Source organism: Diadema setosum, chromosome 5 (assembly GCF_964275005.1).
Source record: "Diadema setosum chromosome 5, eeDiaSeto1, whole genome shotgun sequence".
Classification (NCBI taxonomy): domain Eukaryota; kingdom Metazoa; phylum Echinodermata; class Echinoidea; order Diadematoida; family Diadematidae; genus Diadema; species Diadema setosum.
Genome location: NC_092689.1, coordinates 33800342 through 33827956, shown reverse-complemented (window position 1 = coordinate 33827956; position 27615 = coordinate 33800342). Strand labels below are relative to the sequence as shown.

At 38.2% G+C, this 27615-nt stretch overlaps 1 protein-coding gene across 1 annotated transcript in view; it reads left to right on the top strand.

The window, feature by feature from the left end:
• The window catches only part of LOC140229319 (pituitary homeobox x-like), a 45167-nt gene extending 19295 nt beyond the window's left edge, over window positions 1-25872 (top strand). Inside the window, exon 3 of the mRNA XM_072309594.1 lies at window positions 25327-25872. Within this exon, the coding sequence (XP_072165695.1) occupies window positions 25327-25872 (546 nt within the window). The remainder of the gene's footprint in view (window positions 1-25326) is intronic.
• The last annotated feature ends 1743 nt before the right edge of the window (window positions 25873-27615 follow it).

Genomic DNA, 27615 nt, shown 5'->3' with positions numbered 1-27615 from the left:
GGGACATGGAAGGGGGATTTCAAAAGCATTTTAACTCATTAAAATACCCTCGCGTGCCATGTGTACCAAGGATTAAACCCCCAGTCCCTAATGTCCATCCAGAATAAGGCTTCGCAAAGTCGCCATCTTGGTGTATATGTGAAAGGAGTGGGATAAAAGTCCACATAAAAATGCAGACTGATGGCTCATTTGGGAAGCGATTCATTACCAGGCTTAACATTCACTCACCTCTCATATTCGATAGGCAAGGTCGAATTTGCGTGCCCCTTCAAAAAGGTTTTATGTCCACACGCGTGATGAATACAAACAAATGATCTCTTTTACTTTCTGAAAAAGCCTGGATTATTTTTAAGGAACTTTGAAGGATTTTACTGGTTTTTCGTCTAATTTTTCGTACTCGCAAACAATTGAGCTCTACAATGTTTTCAAAGATGTAATGTTGGCAAGGAGATACATGCACAGAATGCCATTAGAATGTTCTTTTTGTTGCCATAAAGTAGAAGAAGGGAATATAAAGTAAAAACGAAAACTTTTAACAAAGTTAACCTTCCGTTCTCAAAAAAAGGTCATATCTCCCAAGGGTCAATCTTGAGTAGTTGTGAATTGAGATAAATTACATGCAACCGGGTTTTTCGATGTTTTAGAAATTTCATATTTCATTGTTGAATATTTTCGCTACTTTTGTTTGCATTTGTTTGTATTTCTTGCACGAGTGCAACGCCCTTAAATGAAAGGGGAAAAAAAGAGTTTTCCACAAAAATACACTTGAGTCTCCAACTGATCAAGGCATTCCTCATTGCGCTTTTATGATCGATTGATATGAAAATTGTAACAAATCATACTAAGAATGAAGTAAAATATAGACAAATGAATAAAAGCAATAAGGCATGGACGCAAACAGGAACCTCGCATCTCTTACTGAAGAAGGTACGAAACAATAAGTGTGTAAAACAAGTTTTTGTTATTTGACTTTTTTCTTCTTGCTCCGTCTCAATACAGTTCTCACTGTGCGTCCTTGAAAAGACGTGTCATGAAAATACGGTACCTACGCTTCACCGACGAAATATTATCTGTCTATTCTACCCAACAATTTGCACGTATATGTCTCATTTTAGTCATAATTAGTTGTCAAACATGACAGCAAGACGTGTAATATCAATGCACCTTTGAACTTTGGATTTCACGAGACCCTTCCTCCGATTCTGGGTACCAAAATGAAATCGAAAAAGTTATAAAAAAAAAAGTACGAGATGGAATCGTCGGTAGATTTTGTACTATAATGATTGTTGTTATCGTCGTTCACCATGGTAGCGACAATTTTACTTTTTTTCTCCCCTTATCGTTTTACATGGTAATCAGGATTTAATCCTGGTGGTCGAGGCGTCAGAATTAAAGTATTTTGCGGAGGATTTGTCGCTGTATTCCCGAACCATCGGGAATTGACAAAACAATCTAACGTTCGGAGTCATCGACCCGTCTGTGTGGTTAACATCGCTGTCGAAAAGGGATCGAATTGAGCAAAGATGATGAACAAAGAGCTCGATTGGTGGAAAAAAATAGATGATGAGGATTACATTTGCTAGAAATGATTTTTTTTTTCTTTCGATCCGTTCGCATAGCTATGGAATAAATAACTCTACGCATAGTGCATAATGTGATGTTGAAAGTGCATTGATACATCGGAGAATAAAATGATATGGTTATGTTAATATATATATATATATATATATATATATATATATTTATATTAATGTTATCGATTACGTCTAATATGTGTGATAAAAACCTAAAAGTCTAATGCCATTTTAGGTTTTTATCACACATATAAGACGTAATCGATAAAATTAATGTCTCTTTTGCATCTTGCATTGAATGTTTTCCATTAAACGTTGACTTCCTTGCTTTATTCCGATTATCATGTTATCTTTTAATTTATGATTCAATTGATTTTTCCGCCCAAATTCAATATCTAGTAGTCAGAGATTAGGTTTTGATTTAGAAGCATGACATTTTTTTTTCCGAATCCGAACTTTATATATGGGGGGAAAAGGAAATTATAATGAAAGATAAGGAAACTGGAGGTTAGCCCTTTAATAAGGTGCACTTTTAAAGTGATTTTCAAGTTGCATAATGTACAAGTAAATGAACATTAGAAATAAAGGTATTATAATAAATAGATACATAGATAAATAAATAAATAAGTAGATGAATAAATAAATACAACACGTAAGTATGTGGTATTCCAAAATTTTCTTGTTCAAGTGGTGATATTGCTCCGTTCGTTTTAACCCTACCTCTGAAAGTTGAAGGAGGAAAGGGGATGGGGTGGCAGAGAGGGCAAGCAGACTGGAAAAGACTACTCTTACACCCCGTTTTCCTGCTTTCATAGTTCAATCTGTCTGTATCTCTATTTTGCTTCTCCGAATTCTTATCTCATCGTCTCCTAGTGTCTCCGCCTCCCTTAAAACGTGTGTCTCCGCGCGTACACCGTGGAGAAAAAATAAGGAAACGCAAAAGGAGCTTTCGATACGTTTAAACAAAGAAAAGATATATCAACAACAGCAGCCCCTCAGCCAGTTTATTAATATAGACGTGACAAATTTGTTTGCAAAACCTTCGCAAATCTCGCGGAAACTTACCCGGCGCTGAATCACCCTCATTGCGTCGATTGATGTTATACATTGTCATCGCAAGTTGCTCACGACTCCTGGAACAGCACGCGCTCGAAATTTCGGCGCTTTAATATTTCGTCGGCAACTTTGAATTGATGGTGGCTAAGTGATTAGTTTCAAATAATTAGCACAGCACGCCCTCTGTCTCTGTCCACTGATATTAATTAATCCTTTCCGTACCAGGGACATTGGACAGTGCGTTAAACGCTATGGGGTTTTTTTTTTTTGTGCCAATCGGCACTCAAATCACGTAAAGGGTTAAGGAACGTAATTGCCTTCTTCAGTGTGTTAGTGTCCTCGGCATTGAGTGACCAACGGCACCGGACTTCGCCACTTAACGCTCTTGCTCTGTATTAAACGCAATCGTCTTTTTATACGACACATCGTACATATTTTGGTGTCGGTAAACATAGTTTTGATGGCCATTGATCTTACATCAGAAAGATTCTGCGGTCAACACCTGACAGTGTAAACGTATTGTCATTACTATATCCATGTAAGGCGTATACGTCTCATGCGTAGCATATTATGAACAAAATAATTTTCAGTGTCATATTAATACAGAGCTCCTTCGTACATAAGTAGCGTCATCACAAGATTATATAAAAAAACCACTCACACACATTAGATTCATTCAGCATTAACGTAGAAGTCTAAAGCATAAGACATATGCTATCAGGGAATAATTCAACTTTGACATAAAAGTAGTAAACAAACATACACTGGCTATTCTTTATTTGTGAGCGTAATAAGTTTACCGGATTACAAGCTTGCTTTCCCGGATTTTATGTGCTAACATATGATGTTGGAGGAAGGGGGAAGGGGGGGGGGGGACATGCAGCTGTGTCGTTATGCAAACGTCAGAAGGCTGTTTGAAATACATTGTACAACCAATACAGTCAGATGGAAAGCAAGGGGTATTTCAGCGCTCTCGGATGTGACTGATTTGGACCGATTGTCAATTTATGTGAAGGCATACTCGACCAAAATTGGCAATATATAGAATTTCGGCTTGGCGCGCAGCATCATCTGCTCCGAATCACATCGGGCTATATCTATTTTGATGCGACCATGTATCATTTTTCTGCCGTAGTGATGTCCCCGGGTCTCGTCAAATCACCGGGGCTCGTATATTCTCTGCTGCCGCGTATCCACAGCCCGTATAGTTATGATACGGGGCGACATATTTCTTTGTTTCGCGGGCACCACGTCTGCGCCAATTCACGTATTCATTTATAGGAATAAAGCGCAAGGTGATGACGCATCGCTATTACGACAAATTTGATACTTCTGCCAATGACTGCCTCTAAAATGGCTCCCTCTTTATCTCTCTCTCTTTCCCTGTCTCATGTCTCTCTATCTCTCTCTTTCTCTCTTTCCCTCGTCTCTATGATATCATAATGTACAAACCATAGAGCAAAATAAGATGAACTAGACAAGCGCCGAACGTGCTGTTGTTAGTCAGGCCAACCCACCAACCCCCCAATGTCGAAAGGGATGTCGACTCGCCCGCCTAGTAAGTTTGATTTCAGTGGATCGCTGATTGAGGAGGTAGAATAGCCATCATGGTATAGACGGTGAGCTCTTCGTGACGTGCGAGTGATATGTGGAATGGGCACGCTGTGTGTTGTCGGGACAAATTAATGATTTCAGGTGGAAATGCGTGTATCAAGGATAGCTTGATCCATTCCCCCTTCCCCCTCCCCCCCCCCCCATCCTTCGAATTTACAGTGATGGTGAGTTGACAACGAATAGGGCGTGACGACATCCGTTGAGGTTTTGAGGATGCATCAGAGGTGACAAGAATGGAACTGATGTGAATGTGGAGCAATGAAAAAAAAAAACATCCTTCCCTTTATGGGTATTCGTTTTTTGATTCAATTCAATTATCACTCATTTCCATCCAACAAAACAGAAACAAAATACGAGGCAAATTTTACACGAATTATACTGTTTTATCAGTTTGTAAGAAGTACACAATGCAGTGTGGATCATGTGCAGTGTGGATCAAGTGCTGTATGCAGTGTGGATCAAGTGCTGTATGATTTATCATGATAAAGTATAATTATAATGTGCACATAAGTAGAATAATCAAGAACAGTAATGCATACTTTGCAAGGTTGATGGAATAGTCAGTAATAACGACGGAAAGGAGCGATCCACTGAAGAGCATGACAAATAAAGCCTGAGTCACTCAATCCTTGATATATGATAACAAAGTATCATCCAAAATCTTTTCATGTACAGCTATGATATAGGTGTTAAATGTAATGCATATAATGAGGACATCGGTATTTTAAACAGCAGTTATTTTAATGTAAGAGTGAACACAAATTCAGACAAAGCTGACAATGTTACAACCTACAGACACTCTAGTAATTGAATAGTTTTACTTTATTTCATGACATGATAAAAATGAGATCATCTAAATAAGATGGTAACTTAGGCGGATTATTGTTCTTTTCATCTCAAGGGAGAATGAAACGCAACTTTGTAGTCAGACAATTCTCGAATTATGAGCAACGTCTAGGGCACCCAAATGGCTTAAAAAAGAATTAATTCTCAAGGAAATAAACTAACATAAAATCAATATAGATAGAACTATGCTGGGTAGATTTGATGCTATACTTTGCAGATGATCGACGGTCTTCAAATATCATATTTAAATCACGTACAACCCTATACCATGTACTTTTTCGATAAAGCAATCAAGACACATGTGTGAATTGAGTCTAAAAGGAGTTTACATTTTCATAGTGGAGTTTCTATCAAATACTAGAGTAATCAATGATTACAATTTGACAAGTTCAGGTAGAAATCAATGTAGTTGATATCTTATCAAAGTGTTTAAACTTGTTTAAACGTGTTTAAACAACATAAAAAAAAATGACAAACTCGAAATGTGTGTACTGAAAATAAATAAAGCATGATGTGCAGGAGATATTTCAAAAGCAATTCAAGATTTTGTTAAAATAAAACAAAATGAAATTAATTTGTTGTAACAACAATCGCGGTTCAGCGTAGAATGTCAATATGCTTTTATTCGTTTTTTTTCTTGCGGTTTTTTTTTTTTAAGAGCGATATGTTTTTTCTGACGCAAACCAGCCATGGGCTCGTTTATCACTGTCATTTAAAGGCGGAAAAAAATCGTGAGGAAAAGTGCAAGCCACGAATCTGTCTGAACCGTGAACCCTAGAGAGAGACTCCGCAAGACAAACATCGGTCGTGGTTTAGAGAGCTTAGCGCTGACCCTGGCGTGACCGTGACCTCGGGTGTGTTCGGGTCTCCGTCGGGCCGGCTCGGACCAGCTCGGCTCCGGGTTGGGACGTGCGGGAGTAGGTAACATCCAGCTGCGCTGCACACACGGCTATGGCGTAATCGTACCCGCTGTGTGCCGCCAGAACCGCGGGGTGAAGGAGGGAGGGTGAGGCCTGCACCACCAGTCTTAACGTCATAACGTAGTTAAAGGATAGCAGTGAACCGCCAGAGAGCACATTCGTCGTTGTCCCATACTTGCAGGGATCCTACGCGAGGCATTTCCCGTATATACTGTTTGCATTTTTTTTTTTTCGTTTCGACATCGATGATAATTACAGACGTTGCCGATCCCACTCACGTGCTAAGCAGCTTCACAGAGCTAAACACACATTTATAGATGGTTTCCAATGTTGATCATTCATGCACATGTACCCATATATTATATAAAACGTACGCAGAATGATCGATTCATCTGCGCTTGTGATAGAGAATGAGTGAGTGGAAGGGGGGGGGGGAGACCTCTCCCTCCTTCCCTCCCTTTAACTACGACCAAGTGTTGTTACTGTAGTAAGCGCTTCATTTCATATCTCAAACATCCTTTACTTTCCTTGTTTTTTTATTTTGTTATTGAGGGAAACAATCTGCATCATTTAGCACCTCAGTTTCCTTGTTGATCTACTATTTGTCCTTTTAGTATCCTTCCTACTTTTCTTTGTCCGCATTTTTTTTTAATGTTATTCGACAATTTTGTTCGGATTGTTTTCTTTTTATGATCCTCTTTCCAATGATACTTTTTATCATGGTAATCACACTTTTCTTCTTCATCCTTTCCCCCTTTAACAGCTCCTTTATCTCCTTCTTCAAAGTCATCACCTTCCTCCTTTTCTCTTCCTTCTTCTTCATCATCTTCTTCTTCTCCTCCGCGTTATCCTAATTGTTATTTCTTCCGTCAAAACGTGATGAGATGCCCGGCCGGGCAACAATACACTTTTCCGCAGTACCACGTGAAGGTTGCGGCTTCGTGTTATTTCTCCTTGGTGGGGGATGAACATCCTAATCCAGGCGAATCTCCGGAACGGACATCTCCAGTTTTGGTTTCAACTGACCCTTGAACTCCCCATCTCACATCATCTCTCTCTCTCTCTTCCTATCCCTCTCTCTCTCAGTATGCATCTCTCTCTTATCTCTCTCTCTTTCTCTCTCTCTCTCTATGTTTATATATATATTTCATTCACTCTTTCTCTCTCTTTTTTTTTCTTCTAAATTCACTCACCCTCTCTACCCATACTGCAGTTTCTATTTCTTTAGGTAACTCTGTCTCTCTGTATAATGATATGTATATTTCAGTCTATCTATCTATCTATCTATCTACAAGTATCTGTATATCCTCTTTCGCTAACATTGTCTCTATTTCTCTCTCTGTCTCTGTCTGTCTGTCTGTCTGTCTCTCTCTCTCTCTCTCTCTCACTCTCTCTCTCTCTCTCTCTCTCTCTCTCTCTCTCTATATATATATATATATATATATATATATATATATATATATATATATATATATATATATATGTAGACATATGTGACCCTGCACCTCAAAACAAACAAAAAGTCGCCAGGCATGAATTTTGAGTTAAGACCATATTCTAAAAGAGCAGACTTTAAGCTTTAAAATGATGTATAACTCAAATCAAATGGACTCCCCTAAACTGAGAAAAAACAGGAAGTCAACCACCAGAGTAACAACAATGAAGGGATTGTCAAATTAAACTGAAATTAAGCATGCCTCATTAACACATTCTGTCCATAATCAATGCCAACTTTCAAAGCAGTAGTACTATCATTTCAAAAGTTATTAGACTTGAAAGTGAAGAGTGTGGACAAGGTTTTTCAGAAATGAAAAAGGGATTCTAAAGACACACCTAATCACACTATTCTACCAAAAATGTTCGAGATAAACTGCTAAAAAACCACACGTTCCTACCCGTTTTATGATACCAAATTTTAGCATAATGTAAAAGAAGACCCGCTCTTTCAGAAAATATGAAAAAGTCAAGTTCGACTAGGTTGACCCATTTCACTTATCTTAAGTCCTCACGCAAAATCAATGTGTGCGACTTTATGTTCGTTTTGAGCTGCACGGACACACACACACACACACACACACACACATATATATATATATATATATATATATATATATATATATATATATATATATATATACCGTTTAGTATATCTATTTAACTATCTATCTATCTTTTAGTCTATTTTTTTAATCTATCTACTTATCCTCTTTCGCTAACTTTGTCTCTCTATCTATCTTTTAGTATGTCTATCTATCTATCGATCTATCTATCTACTGTATCCATCTATCTCCCTCGTTAGATCTCTGTTCCTCTTTCTCACAACCTGTCTCCATCTGTTATCAAGGTATTTGGACAATGTGAAGATCACACTACTTTAAATAAATGTTGAGAGAGGGGGAGAACTAAACCACTCAAGTGACTTGGAGAAGCGCCCCAATCGACAGCTTAGCTACTGCATTCTGTAGCTGCCAGCAGAGTGATGTGCACGATGTATTTTGGGACATCGCTGAAATGGCATAAAGCTTCGGAAATGTTGAAAGGAAATATGGGATTCACTCTTCTCCCGTGCAAGTCACACATTCGAAGAACTATCTCGAAAACACATGGAAATGAGCGATTTCCAATATATTAAAATCGAGCCAGCGTCTACTGTTGCTTGTTTACTTGTGAAAGTAGTAATCAGATACCTTTCTTGCTACAAACTTGACTTGCGCGCAGCTCCATTATTATTTCTGTCAAATAAAAGCTTGTTTCACGAGGGGATAGTACCGAGGGAGACAGTATTCTATAGAATTCATGTTGTATCAAAAAAAAAAAAGTCAGTTGTACGCAAAAAAGTGGGACATAAATGTGCATATCAAAGAACATGTAACATTATATCATTTCATTGTGACCATAGCGTCAAGTTATTAGACAGATTGAATTAAAATGACACCGTAAATATTTGGTGTATTGCTATTCCTTTCAGTCCTGTTTGTTACCATTTGTAGCCTTTCAATCGCAAATATCACATATATGTAATTCGATACTGTTTTATTTAACTTCTACATTTTCGAATTACTGTGTACAGAAAATAATTCAAACAAACAAACACAAAAACAAACACGAGTTGGAAAGCTATTACACCATCTGTCTATTATCTGTCTATAATTACATAAATTATGGACATATATTCATCTACCCATCTGATTTTTGCTTGTCAGCCTTCCTCTCAAAATGTATGAGATATGCAGAAATCATTTCGAAGCTTAGGTATATAGGATTGCTTTAACATTATTTCGTTACCTTTATGACTTTGTATGTACAACTTGTACTTCAAGTTTCAATTTGTAACGTTGGCATCTACAAGTTTTCAAGTTCTAGGAGATCATTCTCTATGCAGACATTGCTAATATAACTAGGTGTCCAAACTCCTTTACCCCTCTTCCCAACAACGCTCTTCTTTTTTCTTCGTCCTCCTCCTCCTCCTCCTTCTCCTCGTTGCCATCATCACCACCCAAACCTTTCTCCTCCCTCCGTCAGTGTTGGTGCAAAAACGAAGTTCAAGATATTTCCACACGGTTGAGACCAAAAGCGCAACTGTTAACACGCGCGCGCACCGGTGCTGACATCTAGGTGGGACGTAAGGATCATGCCCTTCCCCCCGGACCCGGCGGAGCGGGCCTATTTGGGTAACCTTGACTCTCGTCTCAACGAGAGCGCTGCTGCGACGTTCAAATGCGCGCGGAGACCCACGATGATATCAATGAGTATAAGACTGGCCATCGGAAATAAGCCAATGCACTTTCTGGAGGTTTTTTTTTTTTTTTTCCTTTTTAGATGAGGAAAGCGTAGGAAGAGAGCTGATGTTGTTGCTGCTGGTGGTGACGATGGTAGTGGAGGGAGTGGAAGAGATCAGGAAATCGGGAATGATGTAGCATAGGCGCAAGCTGGTGTTATTGTCGAAAGCCCTTGCAAACTAATCTTCCAAACATTTTTTTTTTCACTGTGCATTTATTGTTACCTGTTAAATGGTATCAAATTTCCGTTGCCTTTCTTTCTCAGATTGATACAACATTATCTTCAGACAGTTTCAGATTGATCCGCACCGCCTAGTACCATTGTGCATGAATTATTATAAACTCTTCACCAAGGTCAAAATATCATCATAGTAAATGGATGGAAAAAAGGACAGAGGTTCATTGTGATTATGTGTACAAACATTTTGTCCTTGCAATAGGATCATTTTCGCAAGTTTCGCTACGTGTGTAATATCCACTCTAGAGTCCTAAACTAATATATCAATATTAAGGGGTGTCGTGGTCATAGCGAGAAGCTAAAACCACAACAAGGGTGCTCCTCAGGAATGGGTATCTATGACGTATAAAGAAATTAACGTTGGAAAGGTTAGAGGGGCACCAATAGCGCTGCTATGATATGAGTCGTATCAGAGATTGTGAACAATAGTGATCGTCCCACTAAGATGTGAAGTTCGGGGAGAAATCCTCCACGTCAAGAAAAAAATCTGTGAATTTTGTGGGGGGGGGTTTATCAATTTTTCGCGCCCATCTCTCCCATTCATTATCCTTCCCCTCCAGAGAATCCAATCGGGGATGTATTCGAAACCTTATTCCCTTCGTCAAAATGTTCAATTAATGTTTGTCGTCACGTCTAAGACCCGCATTCACACCTTTCTGCGCCAGCCCCACCCTCGCCTCTTCGTCCGTCTGCGGGTACGCGGCTGTCTTCTTCTCCAACAATCTCTCCGATCCGTTCCCTCCCTCCCCCCCCCCCTCCATCTCCCTCCCCACTCCCTCCTCGAGCTTGCATCTCACCATCAGCCACCCTCGCCACCCTCGCCACCCTTGGGCCGATCTAGAACGCCACATGCGTTTCTATCAGCTGGGACTACAGACCCGATGACACCACTCTTTAGTGAAGTCTTCCGACGCGAAACCCTTTCATGTGCGCCGACGCGATGACGAGTTTTCATCCATTGCGCACCCACTCTGTTTTCGTTAAAGTCCTCGTCCCTCTCTTCACAGGGGCAAATATTATGACGAAGGTACTCGAAATACTTCGGTTTCTACGAGTCCACTCAAATGATGTGATTTATTACAGGCGTGGTTTGCTCAGGTCAAATTGAATAATAGATATGATTGATTAGGGGAAAAAATAAATACTACGTATATATATGGCGTGCAAGATCTATCTACACATTCTAAATTTAAGCACACCTTGCGCGTGTATTTTTTTCTATAAAAGAGAAACTGCTCTAGTCTCAAAACTATAATGTTGATTTGACTTAATAGGTCTTATGTTATCTTTTTTTTTCCACCGCAGTTGGAAGGGCATGTACTTTTGGGTAAACATACAGGTGTGCAGACGACGCACCTCCATTTCTCTTAGCTTACTTTCACTTCCGGACTGAGGGCTAAGGAGGAAGTCTCGCATGAAACCTTCAGGTCATGACTTCCGGCACACTGACCTTCGACACATATTTCACTCTTGTCTGTCTGCTACTCGACAAAATGATATAATCGACATCTTTTCACTCTACACATGTATACCGTGTTCACTTTTTAACGAGCTGTCCTCAGTTAGTTTTTATGATCGTGTTGTTGCTGGATTTCTTTTTAAAGTATTCGATTTGAAAATGAGGTTAAAAGACATCGTTGGAAGGTGACAAGAATTGGAATAATTGAATCAATTTCAATTCCACATTCTTTGAAAATCTACCAGCATGTTTTTCCATCTCCCTTCTGGCAGCAATGATCAATTTTGGTGGGTTCCCTCCTCCCCCTCTCCACACGAAATGCGATACATCTCATTATCTCCCACAAACACACATGAATATTGTAGTGATATATAACACCAGTAGTCAGTCATTGATATTTTGTTATTATCTGATATAATCACACATACCATCCTTGCATGTAAGAGAGCACGGGTATCTGGCATGGTTCCTTAGGGAAGTATAGTCAGACGAACAAACATTATTGTCATGTGTGTCAAAGACTAGAAAAGAGAAAACGTTGAGGAAGTAATACTTTATATGTCACAGTTAAATGAATGACGCAAAAATGTAAAATGTATATTAAAGTTTAAGTATAAAAGAGTGAGTGTGTAAAACGTTCATGTTTTCCTTCTCCACAAGTCATTCGCCTATTTGTTCCTGTTCGGTTTTCGTGAGAATGGCAAGAAATCATATACTAATAAGAAACCCCTCAATAACTTGTATACAAGGCAGTCTACTAATTGTTCTACCCTCCCTTCAACCATACTTCGATGATTTCACATTGCATTATTTAGGGCGCAATGTCAAGTCCATGACCAAGGCCCAGACATAATCAGTGCTTGTGCCCCCCCCCCCCACATCCCACCTCCTGTAAACCCCGCCGCTCTCCTGTCGTTGTTAATATATCCATTGACGTTCTTCCGCTTCATTTTCCTTCTTTCTCCTCCTATTTGTTGTGTGTCATGTCACAATGTCATCTTATCTTGTCGAGCCCCCCCCCCTCCCCCTGTCACAAGATGTCACTTCAGGGTAAACTTAAAGTGATACCGCGCCAAGTCATCTCCAAGCTTTTTTTTTCTCCCATTTCTTCAGAACGCGCGCTCCGCAGAATTTCTTTTTTCCTCTTTACATATTCGAAAAAAAAAATGTCGTTCTTGACACGTGACTTCGTTGGCCCGAGCTGATTGGTCGCACCTTAATCTCCTGCGAACTCGAGTGGAACCTCCCCCCAAGCGAGCCTAATCCATCGTTGTAATATGTTTTCCATGTGTTTAGCCCGTTCTCGTAGCTCTTTTGGATTATGTAGAAGGTCGAGAAATATTTTCCTGATTGTTGCTGAGAGAATGGTAATGATGATTATCAAACCGTTCGGGTCTTGGAACAGACCTGGTATATGGCAGTTCGGCATGCTCACGTGATTATACCTTATGAAGTTCATTTTCTTCGTATGACAAACCTACGAAGAGAGAGGGATAAACAGAGGGGGCGGGGAGTATTAAAGTGAAAGGGAGAAAGAGACAAAATGGGAGCTGGCAGCGAGGAGAGATATTGAAATCAATTACTATTAAACGAAATATATATAAATATATGGATATATAAATATACTAATATGTAACTATATAATTATGTAAGTATATGAATATATACACATATAAAATATTAATATATATATATATATAGAGAGAGAGAGGGAGAGACAGAGAGAGAGACAAAAGTGTGTGTATACATAATTTGTATCGAAGACAAAATTGGTTTTTAAAAAAGACATATCAGATAGGAATCACCACTAAATCTCAGAATTTGCATAAGTCATACCTATCTTCATAAATATTTTAGACGTTTTTATTTTTCTCTTCCGCACTCTTTGGAGCTGTAAGCTTATCATAATTAATTTTTTGGACGAATCCACATATTACAGGCACGTCCGTTGTTGTTGTTTTCTTCACAGAATCATATATTACTGTATGCGTTTGTATAGTTTATTGTACACATTAACATAACGGTATTTTTGCCTTCTGTAAATTACTCAATAATATGTCCAATTTCAGTTACTACATAATCTCTCGAGAATGAAAATTAAGTTGATTGATTATGATTCGTCAATTCAAAAATAATGTGATAATACAGTAAATAAGGCTAGAATTACAATCGGAAACGATGACATCAGTCAAGGAAGAGAGAAAAAATAAAATGTTTCAGGATGCACACATTGTGAACCAATAAATATGAATTATGAAAGGCTTACCTATACCCTATCTTTTTTGGTATTACATTTCAATGCACTTCTTCAGTATTCGTCGAGGAAGGTGAAAAAGGCGGGCAGAACAAAAAAAAAAATATATGAATCATGAAATTCATATTGTCATGTATACATGAAAAATAAAAAGACCTAAGAGCAGTCTATAAAATGGATGATTTACGCGAGTAAATGCGGTTTAATGATTATTAGCATGTATCGTTAACTATCTGTTGAAAATGTAGACCTACTCCTGTGGCCTGTCAGCTAAATATTAGTTGGTTTTAATGTTGAGTATGTCAGTATTTCTTTATGTATGTCTCCATGTACATAATCTTTTCTCAAAATTTGTAGACACTACTTTACGTCGACATTGAAAGGTTAAAACATTAATCCGGATTGGTGATTGCATGTTTGTTTTTTACTTCATCCTCGATCATTGCGCAATTCTTTGTTGGCTGGAATTTAAAGTAGATATATATAGAGTTCCATTTCCTTTTCTTTCATTGACTTAAACGAAAACTGACACGATTTCAACCACAGTGTATAGGGAAAATCCTCGTTCATAATCATCTTGTACACCCTGCGAAGTTTGTGAGCTTGCTTGGCGAATAACAGCTTAGTCACTCGACAGGTCCTTTTTGGTTCAAGATTTCATATTTGCTTCTCATAGTCATCTCTAGAAGTTAGTTAGGCTGACCTCATTTCACAACCTTCTCTCTCCCTCTCTCCCTCTCTCTCTCTCTCTGCATACCCCTCCCCCTCCCCCTCCTCTCTCTCTCGTTCTCTCTCTCGTTATCTCTCCCTCTTCGCTGGTGTCATTTGCAAATTCGCAGAGGAAACGACTAACACCGAACGTGTTAAATCGTGTGCTCACCAAATTGCCCGCGTGTCCGCCCTTCCTCCCATATGTTTCACCTCGAGCAATAGAGTGATCTGGTGCTCCCTTGTCGTGACTCGTTGGACCTTACAGAGTTGGAAAAGAAAAGACACAACGAAAGAAAAGAAGGCGTTCGAGTAACGGTTTAGACACATCCACTTCTACAGAGAATAAACGTGGAGACAAGCTTTTAACAAGAAACAAACGTTGGCGTTTGCAGACGCAACGCGGACATCGACGGATGATATTGGGAAATTTCGTCTGCAAAACGATGATGATAAATCACGTTGGTCACGTGCGCAGATCTCAATTGCGAAACTGTCCCTACAGCTACAATTATGCGCCGCTGAACATGAAATGAATAGCAAATGATACGAGGTGTGAGAGATGCTGCGAGTTCGAAGGGGGACATATAGATATGCAACAAAGGTGTGGACAAGCTTTCTCGTAGACATTCGCAGGCAAAGCACACCACTGCACAGTGAGTCAGCAAAAAACAACGATCGCAACCGCCGATGTTATACGCGCGCAGCGCCGTGCGCGTTTTTGACATAATTATGCCAATACCTTGTCGATGTTACCTTATTGTTTTGACGTCATCACAATCCATTGCGACAGAGTTTGGCACACATCCTCTCTTTCAATTAAGTATGACCATTAGACTGTGTATCCATGGTAAAAAAATTACTTGTCGGATGTTGTCACTATTAAACACTCGTCCATCTTACTATCCAACTAAAAACTCTTTTTCTCTTACTCGTTTACATCGAAGACTTCATATATATATGTATGTGTGTGTGCATATATATATATATATATATATATATATATATATATATTCAAAAAAACAGAAACCAAGTTCATGCTGCCATTACTAACAGTTTATTTCGGCACACAAATTTTCGAGCGATTCTCCTTTCTCAAGTGTTCTTTGTTTCTGTTTTATTTTTGATGATATTGCACCAACACGTGGACTACTTTATATATGATAATTATGATATCATATTAATAAATACGTATATTACACACACACACACACACACATATATATATATACACACATATATATATATATATATATATATATATAATATCATATATGTATAAGAATTAAGTGAATGATTTTTCTCCCATTTTTCTTTTTGTTGTGTAAATAGATCAACACATTGTAATATTCTATCTAAAGGTTGCCATAGAAACATAGTTATTCTCCAGAGCATTTTACTTTCTTTTTTTTTTCTTGCAATCTCGATGGAAAGACAATAGGCGATTGACCTTCGCCAAGGGGAAACGTCGCTCGAAGGGGCGAGCAGTATGTTTTGTAGCCCGGGCGGGCCGACCGAATGTTGTCACCTTTTTCGAGCGAAATTGAGCAGAACGCGCGGTAATGAATACCGCGCGGGTCTTTCTGGGATGCGGTTCCGCTCTCCGCGCGTGCCTACGGCACCATGTTGACAGATAAATTTGATTTTTTGACCCTCTGCGTGCACAGAGCCTGTGCAAGCGTCGTCTTCTTCGTGCAGTAGGATTGTTGCATGAAGAAATAAACACACACACAAACACACACACACACATTCATATTGTGATATAAGGTATTTTATCTCTATTTATGCATTATATGCATTCATGCTACAGATAAAGGTATAATAATTATGATGTTGACCTGGTATTGATCATAACTTTGCCATGAATAGACACATAATATCTGCTAGTTTTTCCACTTTATTCACTTATTTTTGCTCATCTTTGATGACTTTTCTAAAAGCATCTGATTTTGCATAGTCATAATATGATAGTAATTGATGTTGTACACTGTTTACTGGTATTAAAGGGATGATACAGTATTGGTGGAGGTGAGAATGGGGCTTTTAACTTTTTGCGATACACCAAGAAAACACTTTTGAAAAAGTACAGAGCATACCATTTTTAAGAGGAATTCAAATTTTATTTGATGAAAATCGGATTTGGAATGACTGAAACATCCAAAAACAAAGTAAAACAAAGCGATCACAATAAAATATGGGTCCCACACTTTATTGGAATCGCTTTGTTTTGGATATCTTAGCCTTTTTACAACCAATTTTTATCAAATAAATGTTGAATATCTCATGAAATCGCATGCTCTTTCATATTTCGTAAGAGGTCTCTCATTATCTCACCAAAAATGTTAGAAACCTGAAATTAGGTCTCAGCTAAAACTGCACGACCCCTTTAAGTTAACTCACACTCTATTGTTATGTCACGACAATCGGATGCTTGCTGCACTGGTGATGCAAGTTCGAAACTTAATGGCAGAGTACAACTCTAACTTTGAGCTATACAGTCCTACCCGTTACATAAGCAATAAAGAAGCATATTAAAGATACTGTTTACCGTTGGGAGCAGTGATAAAAAGTAAATAAATGTGTGAGTTATCACAATTGATGCAATTGTGTAGGTCAGTTGTGTCACAAAACTTTATACTATATAAACATTTCTCAAAAAACCCAAAATATAAGGAAATATCACTATTTTCTCAATAAACCATAATTGTACAAGGTTCATTCTAGAAACAATTTTATTATAAATATTGTTCATATTTTGTATATTTAACAAAAATTAACATTGATTATACTGAATAACATTCTTACATGGGTTGTTTCTATCCCTAGAACCATTTTGAAGCACTAAAGCTGGGTTTTTGTTTCATCTGCAAATGGTAAATAATGTCTTTGATAGGCTTAACTAGATGCTGATAAGTTTGTTATCAGTTTGAAAACAAAATAATGATAACAATAATAATAAATAACACCTATGTAAGCGCCTACTACTGGTGTTTCTAAGCTCATTAATACAAAAAAAAAAAACTTAAACTAAAATACAGCACAAAATAATGTAATATATAAAATTACATAAAGGTTTTCGAGTTCCTACTTCTTCAAGGATGTTTACATGTTACATGTTTAAGAATTATTTCTTCCCTTTGCTTCGTATTTGCTTCTAGATTAACAAAGACAGAAATTCACCAACTTTGTCAACAGCTTGCTATGGAAAGACAGTAAATCGCTTTTTGGCATCAAAATTATTTTTTAATGTTTGTTAGATATACATCTAATGCGCCACCCGTTGTGTACCAGACAAAGGACGAATATACTTTTCTTCCTCTTCTTCTTCTCCCCCGTTTTGTTCACTTAAGACCCCCAGATTTATTTGATTAATGTTTTGACAAAGTGAATGCCTCCTCGGATTTGCCCGCGCTCCAGCTTTGGTTGAGTTATGTGAAAAACCAGGGCAAGGATCACGAACTCTTAGTTTGAATAAAAAGCATTTAAGGCTGGTAATTTATAGCTTGATGCTCCACTTACCGCGTTAAAGCGGTCGCCTCGCATTATGCGCGTGAATCTTGCGCACAATAACCCGACTTAGTGCCGGTAATACACCCGCTATTCGTTACTGCTTGCTAAAAACCTATTTCCATTTACGCTGAATTGAAAGAGGGCGAGAAAAAAAAAAAAAAACTGCTCTGCTTGAAAGTAGTCTCAAAGTTTAGCACCAGTTCACTAGCATCTACGTGAAAGATGGATGATGGTGAACAGTGATTTAAGTGATGGGAGCTCTGAAGGGGGCTGGGGTCATCCCTCGAAACTCTTATAGAACAAAATCTGCATCTACTTATAAAATAACTTGCTCAAATACTTTAGTTTCTTCTTTTCTTGCTACCACTACTACTACTGCTACTACTGCTACTACTTCTACCACTATACTACTTCTACTACTTCTAGTATACTTCTACTACTACTTCTACTACTTCTACTACTACTACTACTACTACTACTATTACTACTACTACTATACTTCTACTACTACTACTATTACTACTATTGCTACTACTACTTCTACTCGATACTATTTCTACTACTCCTACTTCTACTACTACTACTACTACTACTACTACTACTACTACTACTACTACTACTACTTCTACTATTACTATACTATTACTTCGGGCATTCACTTGTATTATCCTTTTTCACCTTGCAATACCATGTGTTTCTTTTCACCTTTTTTTTTTATTTAAAACTTAAGTGTCGCACGGCAGTGCCAGCCTTTAAAATCATTTTCTTAATTTCGTTAAGTATCAGTTGATTTCATAGTTTACTTCATATCCATAATTGTCTACGAGATAGTGGCCTTAACTGCGGTACATTCTCAAAACTTGAGAATATTACCAAAAAATAGATAAATAAATAAATGTCGTATTGATTAAAGTCAATTATCAGAAGACCTGAGTGGCTGGGATATTCATCCCTTATACATCAGGAAAAGAAAGCAGTTGATTCAAAATGTAATATTATCCTTCAGAAGACATCAATTTTGCAATTTTGTATACAATATTATTGCAGATGTCTACAAATCATAAAAGAAAAAAAAAGAACCCTTGCTTGTAGATTTAAATGACAATGCAAGCACATAACAAACACAAATATTAACAATACAGTGCGTAGACTGATAATAGTGTATATCTATCTCTGTTCCTTTCATATCTCTGTTTGCGGTTTCAAAGTGATTGCAGGCATATGAAAATTTGTAAACACAACACTCGGTCTTGGTCCTTCTCACTTTTTTTCTTATTACTCACCTCTCACCGACATCAAAGGAAATGTATGGGACTTATAATGCCATCAACGGTTTCAAATGAAAATATGATTGCTTCCGTTTTGTAATCTCTGTTTCTTCAGGAAAACTGACTGTGAACTATGACTCTGTTGTAAAGAGACTCTTTCTTTCTTTTTTAAGCAGTCTTAAAAACGAAACCAAAAAGAGAGAGTGAGAGGAGAAGTAGAAGACTTTGGACAAAAGAGAATTTCACAGCCGATTTCTCTTCTCAAGTCGCCATGCACCTTATTCTTCCGTTCGTATCTGTCATCACTTTCCAAGCTTATCTTTCCTGTGTCAAACTTCCTCGACTTCTTTGTTTTCTCGCCCAAGGTCTCAACCTGAGCGAGAAAGAAGTGTCGAATCACATCTTTCTCACGCTCAAAAAGCAGCTGCCTGTATATATATGTATATCCACAGAACAACACACACACTAAGAAGAAAAAAAAACTGTTCACAAAAAAGGTCATTACCTCTCAAAAATCGGAAATTGAGGCTAAGAAGAAGCCAGCATATTATAAGACACAATTGTTCTTTTCGCTTAGTTTTCAAAACTTTCCCTACAACGCATGAGTTTGTCTTTGTAGCAGATTCTTTTAGAGTTGACCAAAATGTCACTCAAGTGCAGATTGGAGTTACTGCTTTTCAACATTACAATAACAATTATTCCGAGTAAATCATACCATAACAGATATTTCTCAGAGCTTTAATATGGAAGCGTTATATATTACATAAAATTGCAAAATAAATATATCATATACTATCTATAAAATTTGAGAATGTCTTTCATCGCGCTCGTGGAATGGGATGCAGAATATGCAGGTTAGGATTCAAATAAATTTTCGGCCTTTTGCAGACTCTTTGCTTCAAAAAGACTTTGATCCAGCGGCACGTATCAGTCCATATTTCCCAGCCAAATTTAGCAAAGTCGCTCGGAAAACGTGCCAACTCCACCGCGGCATCCGCCGCGAGGCGAACTGCGGCTTAATGCCTCGATCGGACTTCCCTCGCGTTGAGCACCAGCGAGGCGAGGGGGGATATGGGTAAAACTTAAAGCACGAAGAGGGGGACGACTAAGGAGCTAATGGACGTGTCAGAACGTGGTTCCAATTACTGGGCGTCACCTCCAAACAATTATTACAATTGATTTTTCAATTGGTTCAGAAATTTATTAGTTAAGGGACCTTGACAAGGAAAAAAGAGGCTTGCAGTGATAGTTCTAATGTAATGCCATACATAAAGCTTGTCAAACAACATCTGGTTTAGATATATTTTGTGTTCTGCATGAGCGCTGTCAAGTTAAAAATAAGGAGTACTCTCATATTCGGTTCTTATACTGCTATACATAAAAATATAAAAAAAAGGGGATCAGAAACTTTGTTAGGTATATCTTGCGACTAATCATATTCCATTTATGAATTTCAATACATGCACTGATTTTAGTGTCATTATCAGTGTTCATTATCGCATTTCATGGGAGCAAAAATCACAACTACAATTGCAATGGATGTAATAAATACTGATTAATCATATTCTTTCTTTTCAGTCATTTTCTATGATGATGATGATGATGATGGTGATGATGATGATGATGATGACGATGATGATGATGCGTATCATTATCATAACTATAATTGTCATCATTATCGTTGATTGTATTATTCTTGCAAAATTATCATACGATCATAATAATCACAAGATTCATTTAAACCACTTTCAAAAACAAAGGACTTTATCTTATCGCTAGCAGTATGAAACTGATTTTAGGGTGGTGCATATGATGAAGTCAGTGAGAAGATTAAAATTTGAAAGAAAAGAAATATCGTAAGTTCACAATCAGCAAGAAGCTGATGAAGTCTTTGCGCGGGTATACAGCTACATTCATATAATCATACTTGCCCTATTTTCCGTTGAAGTATTAAAAAAAACACGCTTGCAAGATATCATGTTTGTTTTCCATTGTTGTTGAAACATTGTAAAATGTTAACAAACGAGCATCAAGGATTTTTTTTTTCTTTTGACAAGCCAACCGCAATTCCACTTTTGCTATGTATACAGACTAGCGCTCTTTGGCGTCTGTACCCGAGTAACCTAGCTCATAGATTATTGATGAAAGGGATCGTAAATTTTGCAGACATAAAAAGTGATAAATAAATGTTAATGCTTGTCTGCAAATTTGTAGTCCGTCGTATTCGTCTTAGTTCTTACAGCTGCCTCTTTTGTTGTCTGCGTGTAGCATATAGCCGTCCAAGGAAACGTATGTTGAGTCTCGGGGAAATACTGGGGAGAAAAATCAGAGTCTGCGATTGAAGACACAGTTTGACAATAATATGGCTCATGTCTAAAATTAGATGACATCACATTAATCTTTACTACTACTGACAGACGTAAATTCCCTCCTCAAAAAGTAGGAAATAGCTCTCGCGGAAACGCGACAGTGGTTTGAAAATGCCAGCAGCTTCTTGCCAACGTGTCCTAGCCATGAACTAGATCGCTGCATGCACGGTGGATACAGCTCTATGGAGTGCGGGCGAGCGCGGGCGGGCTGTGGACAGACGCAATTATTGGCGAAAGATCCTCCCCGCGCTCCGGCGCAATACGCGAAACCATGTCGGCGCCTGCGGGATTTTCCTCGTACAGGGGTCATTCGTATCGCGTTTCAGAAAACATTTGGCCAGGCAGGTAAACACTCAATGTCGAGTGCATGCCAGCAATGTAGGCATTCTGACTCAGTCATTACGATGTCATGGCAGAGCGGGAAGTTATGACTATTTTCGAAATTATACAACTTAACGTCACAATCTCCGGCGCGGATTTCTTTTTTCCCCCTTCTCTCTCTATCTCCCGCGGAGTTGTTCGTGTGTACGTCAGAATGCCGGGGTCAACTTGTGAGAGGAAAATGGTCGATTTGCCGTCGGATTTGCGTTTCCTTCTCCACTCTTTTCGCTGATGATGCGTCAGATTTGAAGCTTTGGAATCATCTTGTCATATTATCTACTGCTCTTTCTTCCACACCTCTTTCTCCCCTTACAAATAATAACGCTTTACCACAGCTAACCACCAGTTTAGCCGTTATCCTTTGAGCTCACCTCTCCCTCTCTTTCTCTCTCTATATGATAATAATCTATCTGTCCGCCTATCTATCTATCTTTCTATCCATCTATCTATCTATCTCTTCCTCTTTCAGCTCGTTTTTCTAATTGAATTGAATTGGAGTTGGCAAAGATGTTGTTTTTAATCATTCTGAAGGAACGCTGATTCTTTATAATTTCATTTTTTTCGAAGCTTTCAAACCCAAAGCCTATTGTTTGACATTCCTTGTGTTATTTAGAATAGACTTATCGGCAACACTGCACAAAAATTTTTATTTAAAAAAATAACTTAATTCTTTGTTGGATATTTTCACCACAAAGCCTAAAATACATTCGCAATAAATCGATAACTTCAAGCCTATATTCTGTACCAAATTAATAATCGCAACATTATGATGAAATCTGTGTATTCAATTTCTGTAATATATCTATATGGTTCTGTTGGAAATGAAAAACAAATGAATGAATGAATGAATGAATGAATGAATGAATGAATGAATGAATGAATGAATGAACAGCATTATAATAACGCACGGTCATTGATGCATAATTACAGCACAATTAATATTATTATGTGATAACATAAATAGCATCACAAAATATGGCACGATACTGAATCTCAGATGCTCAATGGAATTAGAAGGTGCATCAAAGCATCATCTCAGAAAAGGAATTGTAGTGAGAATATCCAAGAATCATCTTGCAGAAATGTGGACGAGAAGGAATAGTGTTTGAAGGATGTTTGAAACGAATTCTAGCAATAAATTGACCCGAAAAAAAAAAGTCAGCTAAAGTCATCATGGGCAGTACTTAAGCAACAAAATGAGAAAAAAAAATAATCACAAAAACCATCGTGGGCAGGACATACCTGGTGCTTGGTATTTGTAACGTGTGCATAGTTTTTGTTACTTTGGTACTTCTTGGTCATGTTGGCAATCACATTATATTCGTTTCGTTCGTATAATTCCCCTTGGTTGATGAAGTGGGTTTACATCGTTTTTGTTTTTACTTGATCATCTTCCGTTCTTGATCAGACATGTGTTTATGCTGCGGTCACCCAAATGTTGATAGCAAAATGTGATTGATTTCATCCAGACCCATGCACTCCATTTCATTTTCCTATCGTCACAACAAAAAGGTTATTATATTTCATATGATACTTAATGTCAATTCTTTGACAGGAATAATTCATATTTGAGACTGGTTGCATTGTTCAGAAAGCCGCCTACATTAAGACGCATGAAATGATAAATCTACCAGTCATCTAGGAGCGGAGATGCTCGATGGCCAAAAATGACCCATTCATTTTAATCCTATGGGATAAAAACCAAATGATCATCTAGGAACAAAAGAGAGGTTTGAGTACAGATGACGCCAGAAGAAACTCTATTCTGACTTCTTCTTCTTCTTTTTTATCTTGATAATGCCATTTTCAGTATATTCTCCTTTTTATCTATATATTATTATATATTCATGGACTCAAGCAATTCAAGTGCAAGTTGAAATTTATTTTCTTTTTTTTTCCCCACAGTAACATGATATGCATCTCACTTTGTTTAGTCACAATTCAAAAGAAACTGAATCTGAAGCCTATTCTGGTGATAACTTCCCATGCTAAGCGTATACTTTGTGTGTCATGAACAGCTGTGAACATTATATTTTCAACACAATAAACAACACAAAGTGAATACACAATTTTAACGAAAACACAATGCCCTCTGTGTGTGTATTTAATCTTGTACCATGCTCTGATTCTTCAGATCAAACGTTTTTCCTATATTCCCATAATAAATACAAACATTGAATATAGCAACAACAAAAAATCTAGACGGACAATAACTTTTTGAAGGGCGAATTAACAAAAGAACCATGATTATTACATTCGTGCTTTTAATGTAATGCAGCACGTCTTCACATTTTCTTGTGTGTGTGTTTTTTTTTTCTGTTTGTATAACAACATTGAGTCAGAACATTCGATATCTATGTTGTTATCGAAATATTATGTGCCTTATGTGCACTTTAAATGTTTGTTCCATACAGATACCTATATGTTTAAAGTATATTCACACTTTTACTTTCCCGCAATCACACACACACATACTATAATGTGAATCCTTCCACATATATCTATATTTCCCGATTTGCATACGAGTTCATAGTGAATACTAAGCATATTCCACAAAATGCAAGGCCTGTGTAATAATCGTATGCGTGTATGTACGTACATTATAGTAAAATGGAAGATTCCGTGATCTTTCATTTTTCTGACAGGAATAGAGGCCAGTATCTTTTCTTTTTCGCCGTATCTGTGTGGGCGTCCCTTTTTCTCATATTTTATACTATACTGAAGTGGTATCAGCATGAAATCAAATTCAATTTCTCTCAATAAAACGGTAGTAGGACTGCACATGGCTTCCATACATTTTAACTCCTGTAGCTCACTTTTTTTGTGTGATTATACTGAATACCGCTTCAATCGTTTTGTATCCTTTTCATTACTTAAATTTAGTCATATATATACACATAGTCATATACGTCAGTGTATGACGATACACTATGATAGAAAGACAGATGAAATCGAAGCTAATACGAAAAGTATTGTCTTTACGTTTTGTGTGTTTGAGCGTTGATGTTAGTGGTTGCTTTTTTTTTGGGGGGGGGGGGTATAGGAACATAGAAAATGGTGATTCAAATCGTGAATTGTCAACTACTGATTTTCTGTTGACGTGCAACACTGTGTGTAGGGCAATGAGCATTACAATTTAAAGCAACTCTCTAGCTTCTGCGAACAAAACGGCAATGTTTGACGTCACAATTCGCAGTCACATTCGTGGATGCCTAGTATAAATCTTTCCTGTTAATGGCTGCTATGTAATATTCTTTACTATCGATCAATAGTGTGCATGCGAGATAAAAAGCATTGAGTTTGTGGCCTCGTCGGACGTCGTTTACCCTTTTATTTTTGTTTCTTTGCAGATTTGGTTCAAGAATAGACGCGCGAAGTGGAGGAAACGAGAGCGGAATCAGATGAACGAGCTGAAGAACGGACTGGGAGCCGGCTTCAACGGCCTGATGCAACCGTTCGATGACGGGCTTTACTCGGGCTACTCCTACAACAACTGGGCAGCAGCCAAAACAGCCAACCCACTCGGCTCGAAGAGCTTCGCCTGGTCGCTGAACACGGTCAACCCGCTGTCGATGACCAGCCAACCGATGTGTTTCAACCCGCCGACCACTATCAGTTCGACCTTCTCTGCGGCCACGCCGGTTAACGGTGTCGGCCAGCAACTGAACTCTCTGAACAACGCTGCCGCTGCCGCCGCTGGAGCGCCCGGCTACCCGTACGCATCTGCGCCAGGTGCGCCGGCCTACGTGTACAGAGAGCCGTGCTCGAACAGCATCGCTTCGTTGCGGCTGAAGGCGAAGCAACACTGCGAGAGTATGACCGGCGTGAGCTACCCCGTACCGCAGAGCTCAACGCTGTCGGCTTGTCAATACTCGGGCTTAAACGGGACGATGTAGAATCAGCAGATCAATTTTTCTCAGCGGTTTTAATTTTATGGTAACATTATCATCTTTCTTATGTTCCTAGTTTCTGTCTTTTTTTTTTTTTTTGTTCTTTTTTACGTTGCCGGAAAATGCATACGGACACATTTACCGTTTTCCCTTCAGGATTTCGGAAATTTTAATGGACACACCTATTGGTTGACTTTATAGTGCGTTAGAGCGTTCGTGTTTATACCGTGGTTGCAAGTTGGATTGTTGAATGTTATTTATGTATGTTCTACATTCACACCACCACGTAGGGCAGTTCCCAAGCGTACAGCATTATAATCATTTATCACGTTATGAGACTTCGGTTTTATATGATTCTTCCACTCTCTGTTTTCTTCTAATATTGCATGCATTTTTAGAGATCTGAAAGAGTCGAGACTAGTTGTTGTTCTTTTTCTGTCACGGCTGCTGACATTAACAGGCGCCACTATATTTGATGTGACGATAACTTTCCCTAGTTTTCTGTGTCGTTGTAAGAGAACATACGTTGGTCAGTGCAGGTAATACTCCGACTTGTTATGCAGAACTATACTAGGTTTTAGTAAGGAGCCCCTTTTTGTTATTTTTTTCTTTTTAATTCTTCAGCGTATTGATACGTATTACGCAGCTACAATAATTATGAGGAAAAACCATGGAATGATAAATTAAAAAAAAAATCTTTTTTTTTCGTAGGAAAGGAATTTAAGGAAATGGCCACAAGATCGGGGTGAAGAAATTTTAGGCGAAAGAGCAAACTTTGTTAAGCACTTCCAAATCCAAGCTTGTTTGTTTCATTCACTGGTATCCAGTTTGTTTCAGAGCACACGTGTCGCGCGTAATACAGCATACTTCTTAATGTTGGATTTCTCGCTCGTGCAGTAGCATAGAATAGCACATACAGCTGTATCTTTATAAGCAGAAAGTCAGGGAAGAACAAATTGACATCGTGATTACTTGCGTTTTTGCTAATCTGTTAACTGATTTTCATACCGGGTATACAAATACATCGATTGATTGCACTTATAATATTAGATACAGTCCGACCTCTCGTATCCAGCCTCTCTTTATCCGGATCTAGATTATCCGGACGCAATCTCGCAGTGATTTATTTTTTAAATCTAATAATTACGTGGAAAAGGGGGATTTCAAACCCTAACAAAAGTTCTACACAAATCCACATGAATTACATATTATTCCCAACATAATTAACATACATATAGTATATTCACATCAGACAGTCAGATTTTCGTCGAAATAACATGCATTCTAGCAAAGAAAGAGTTTCAGTGTACGCTTACCTGAAATAGGTTACATGCAGCTGCGTGTATTAAACATTGAGTCTCCCATATCCGGCCAAACCCCTTATCCGGATGAGCGCCGGTCCTGACATGTCCGGATAGGAGAGGTAGGACTGTACCACCAATATTTACAACGAGGAACACTCCCATGTTTTGGTAACGACTCCTGACCGTAACTGGGTTAAAAACACGCAAAAAATCATTTTTGGAAACCTCACATCTTGACCCCTGTATGATAGAAAATGCAATTGATTGCACATGACACTATATACCCTCCCCTAGCAAAGATTAAAGGTACTAGCCCACATTTGCAAACCCACGAAAATCAAAACTGCATAAGACAGGTCCAATATGACTTCAAGTACAAGTTATAACAGAAACATACCTCACCTGTCGCTCTTTGTCTATACCATTCGATAAAAGAGAGAAAATC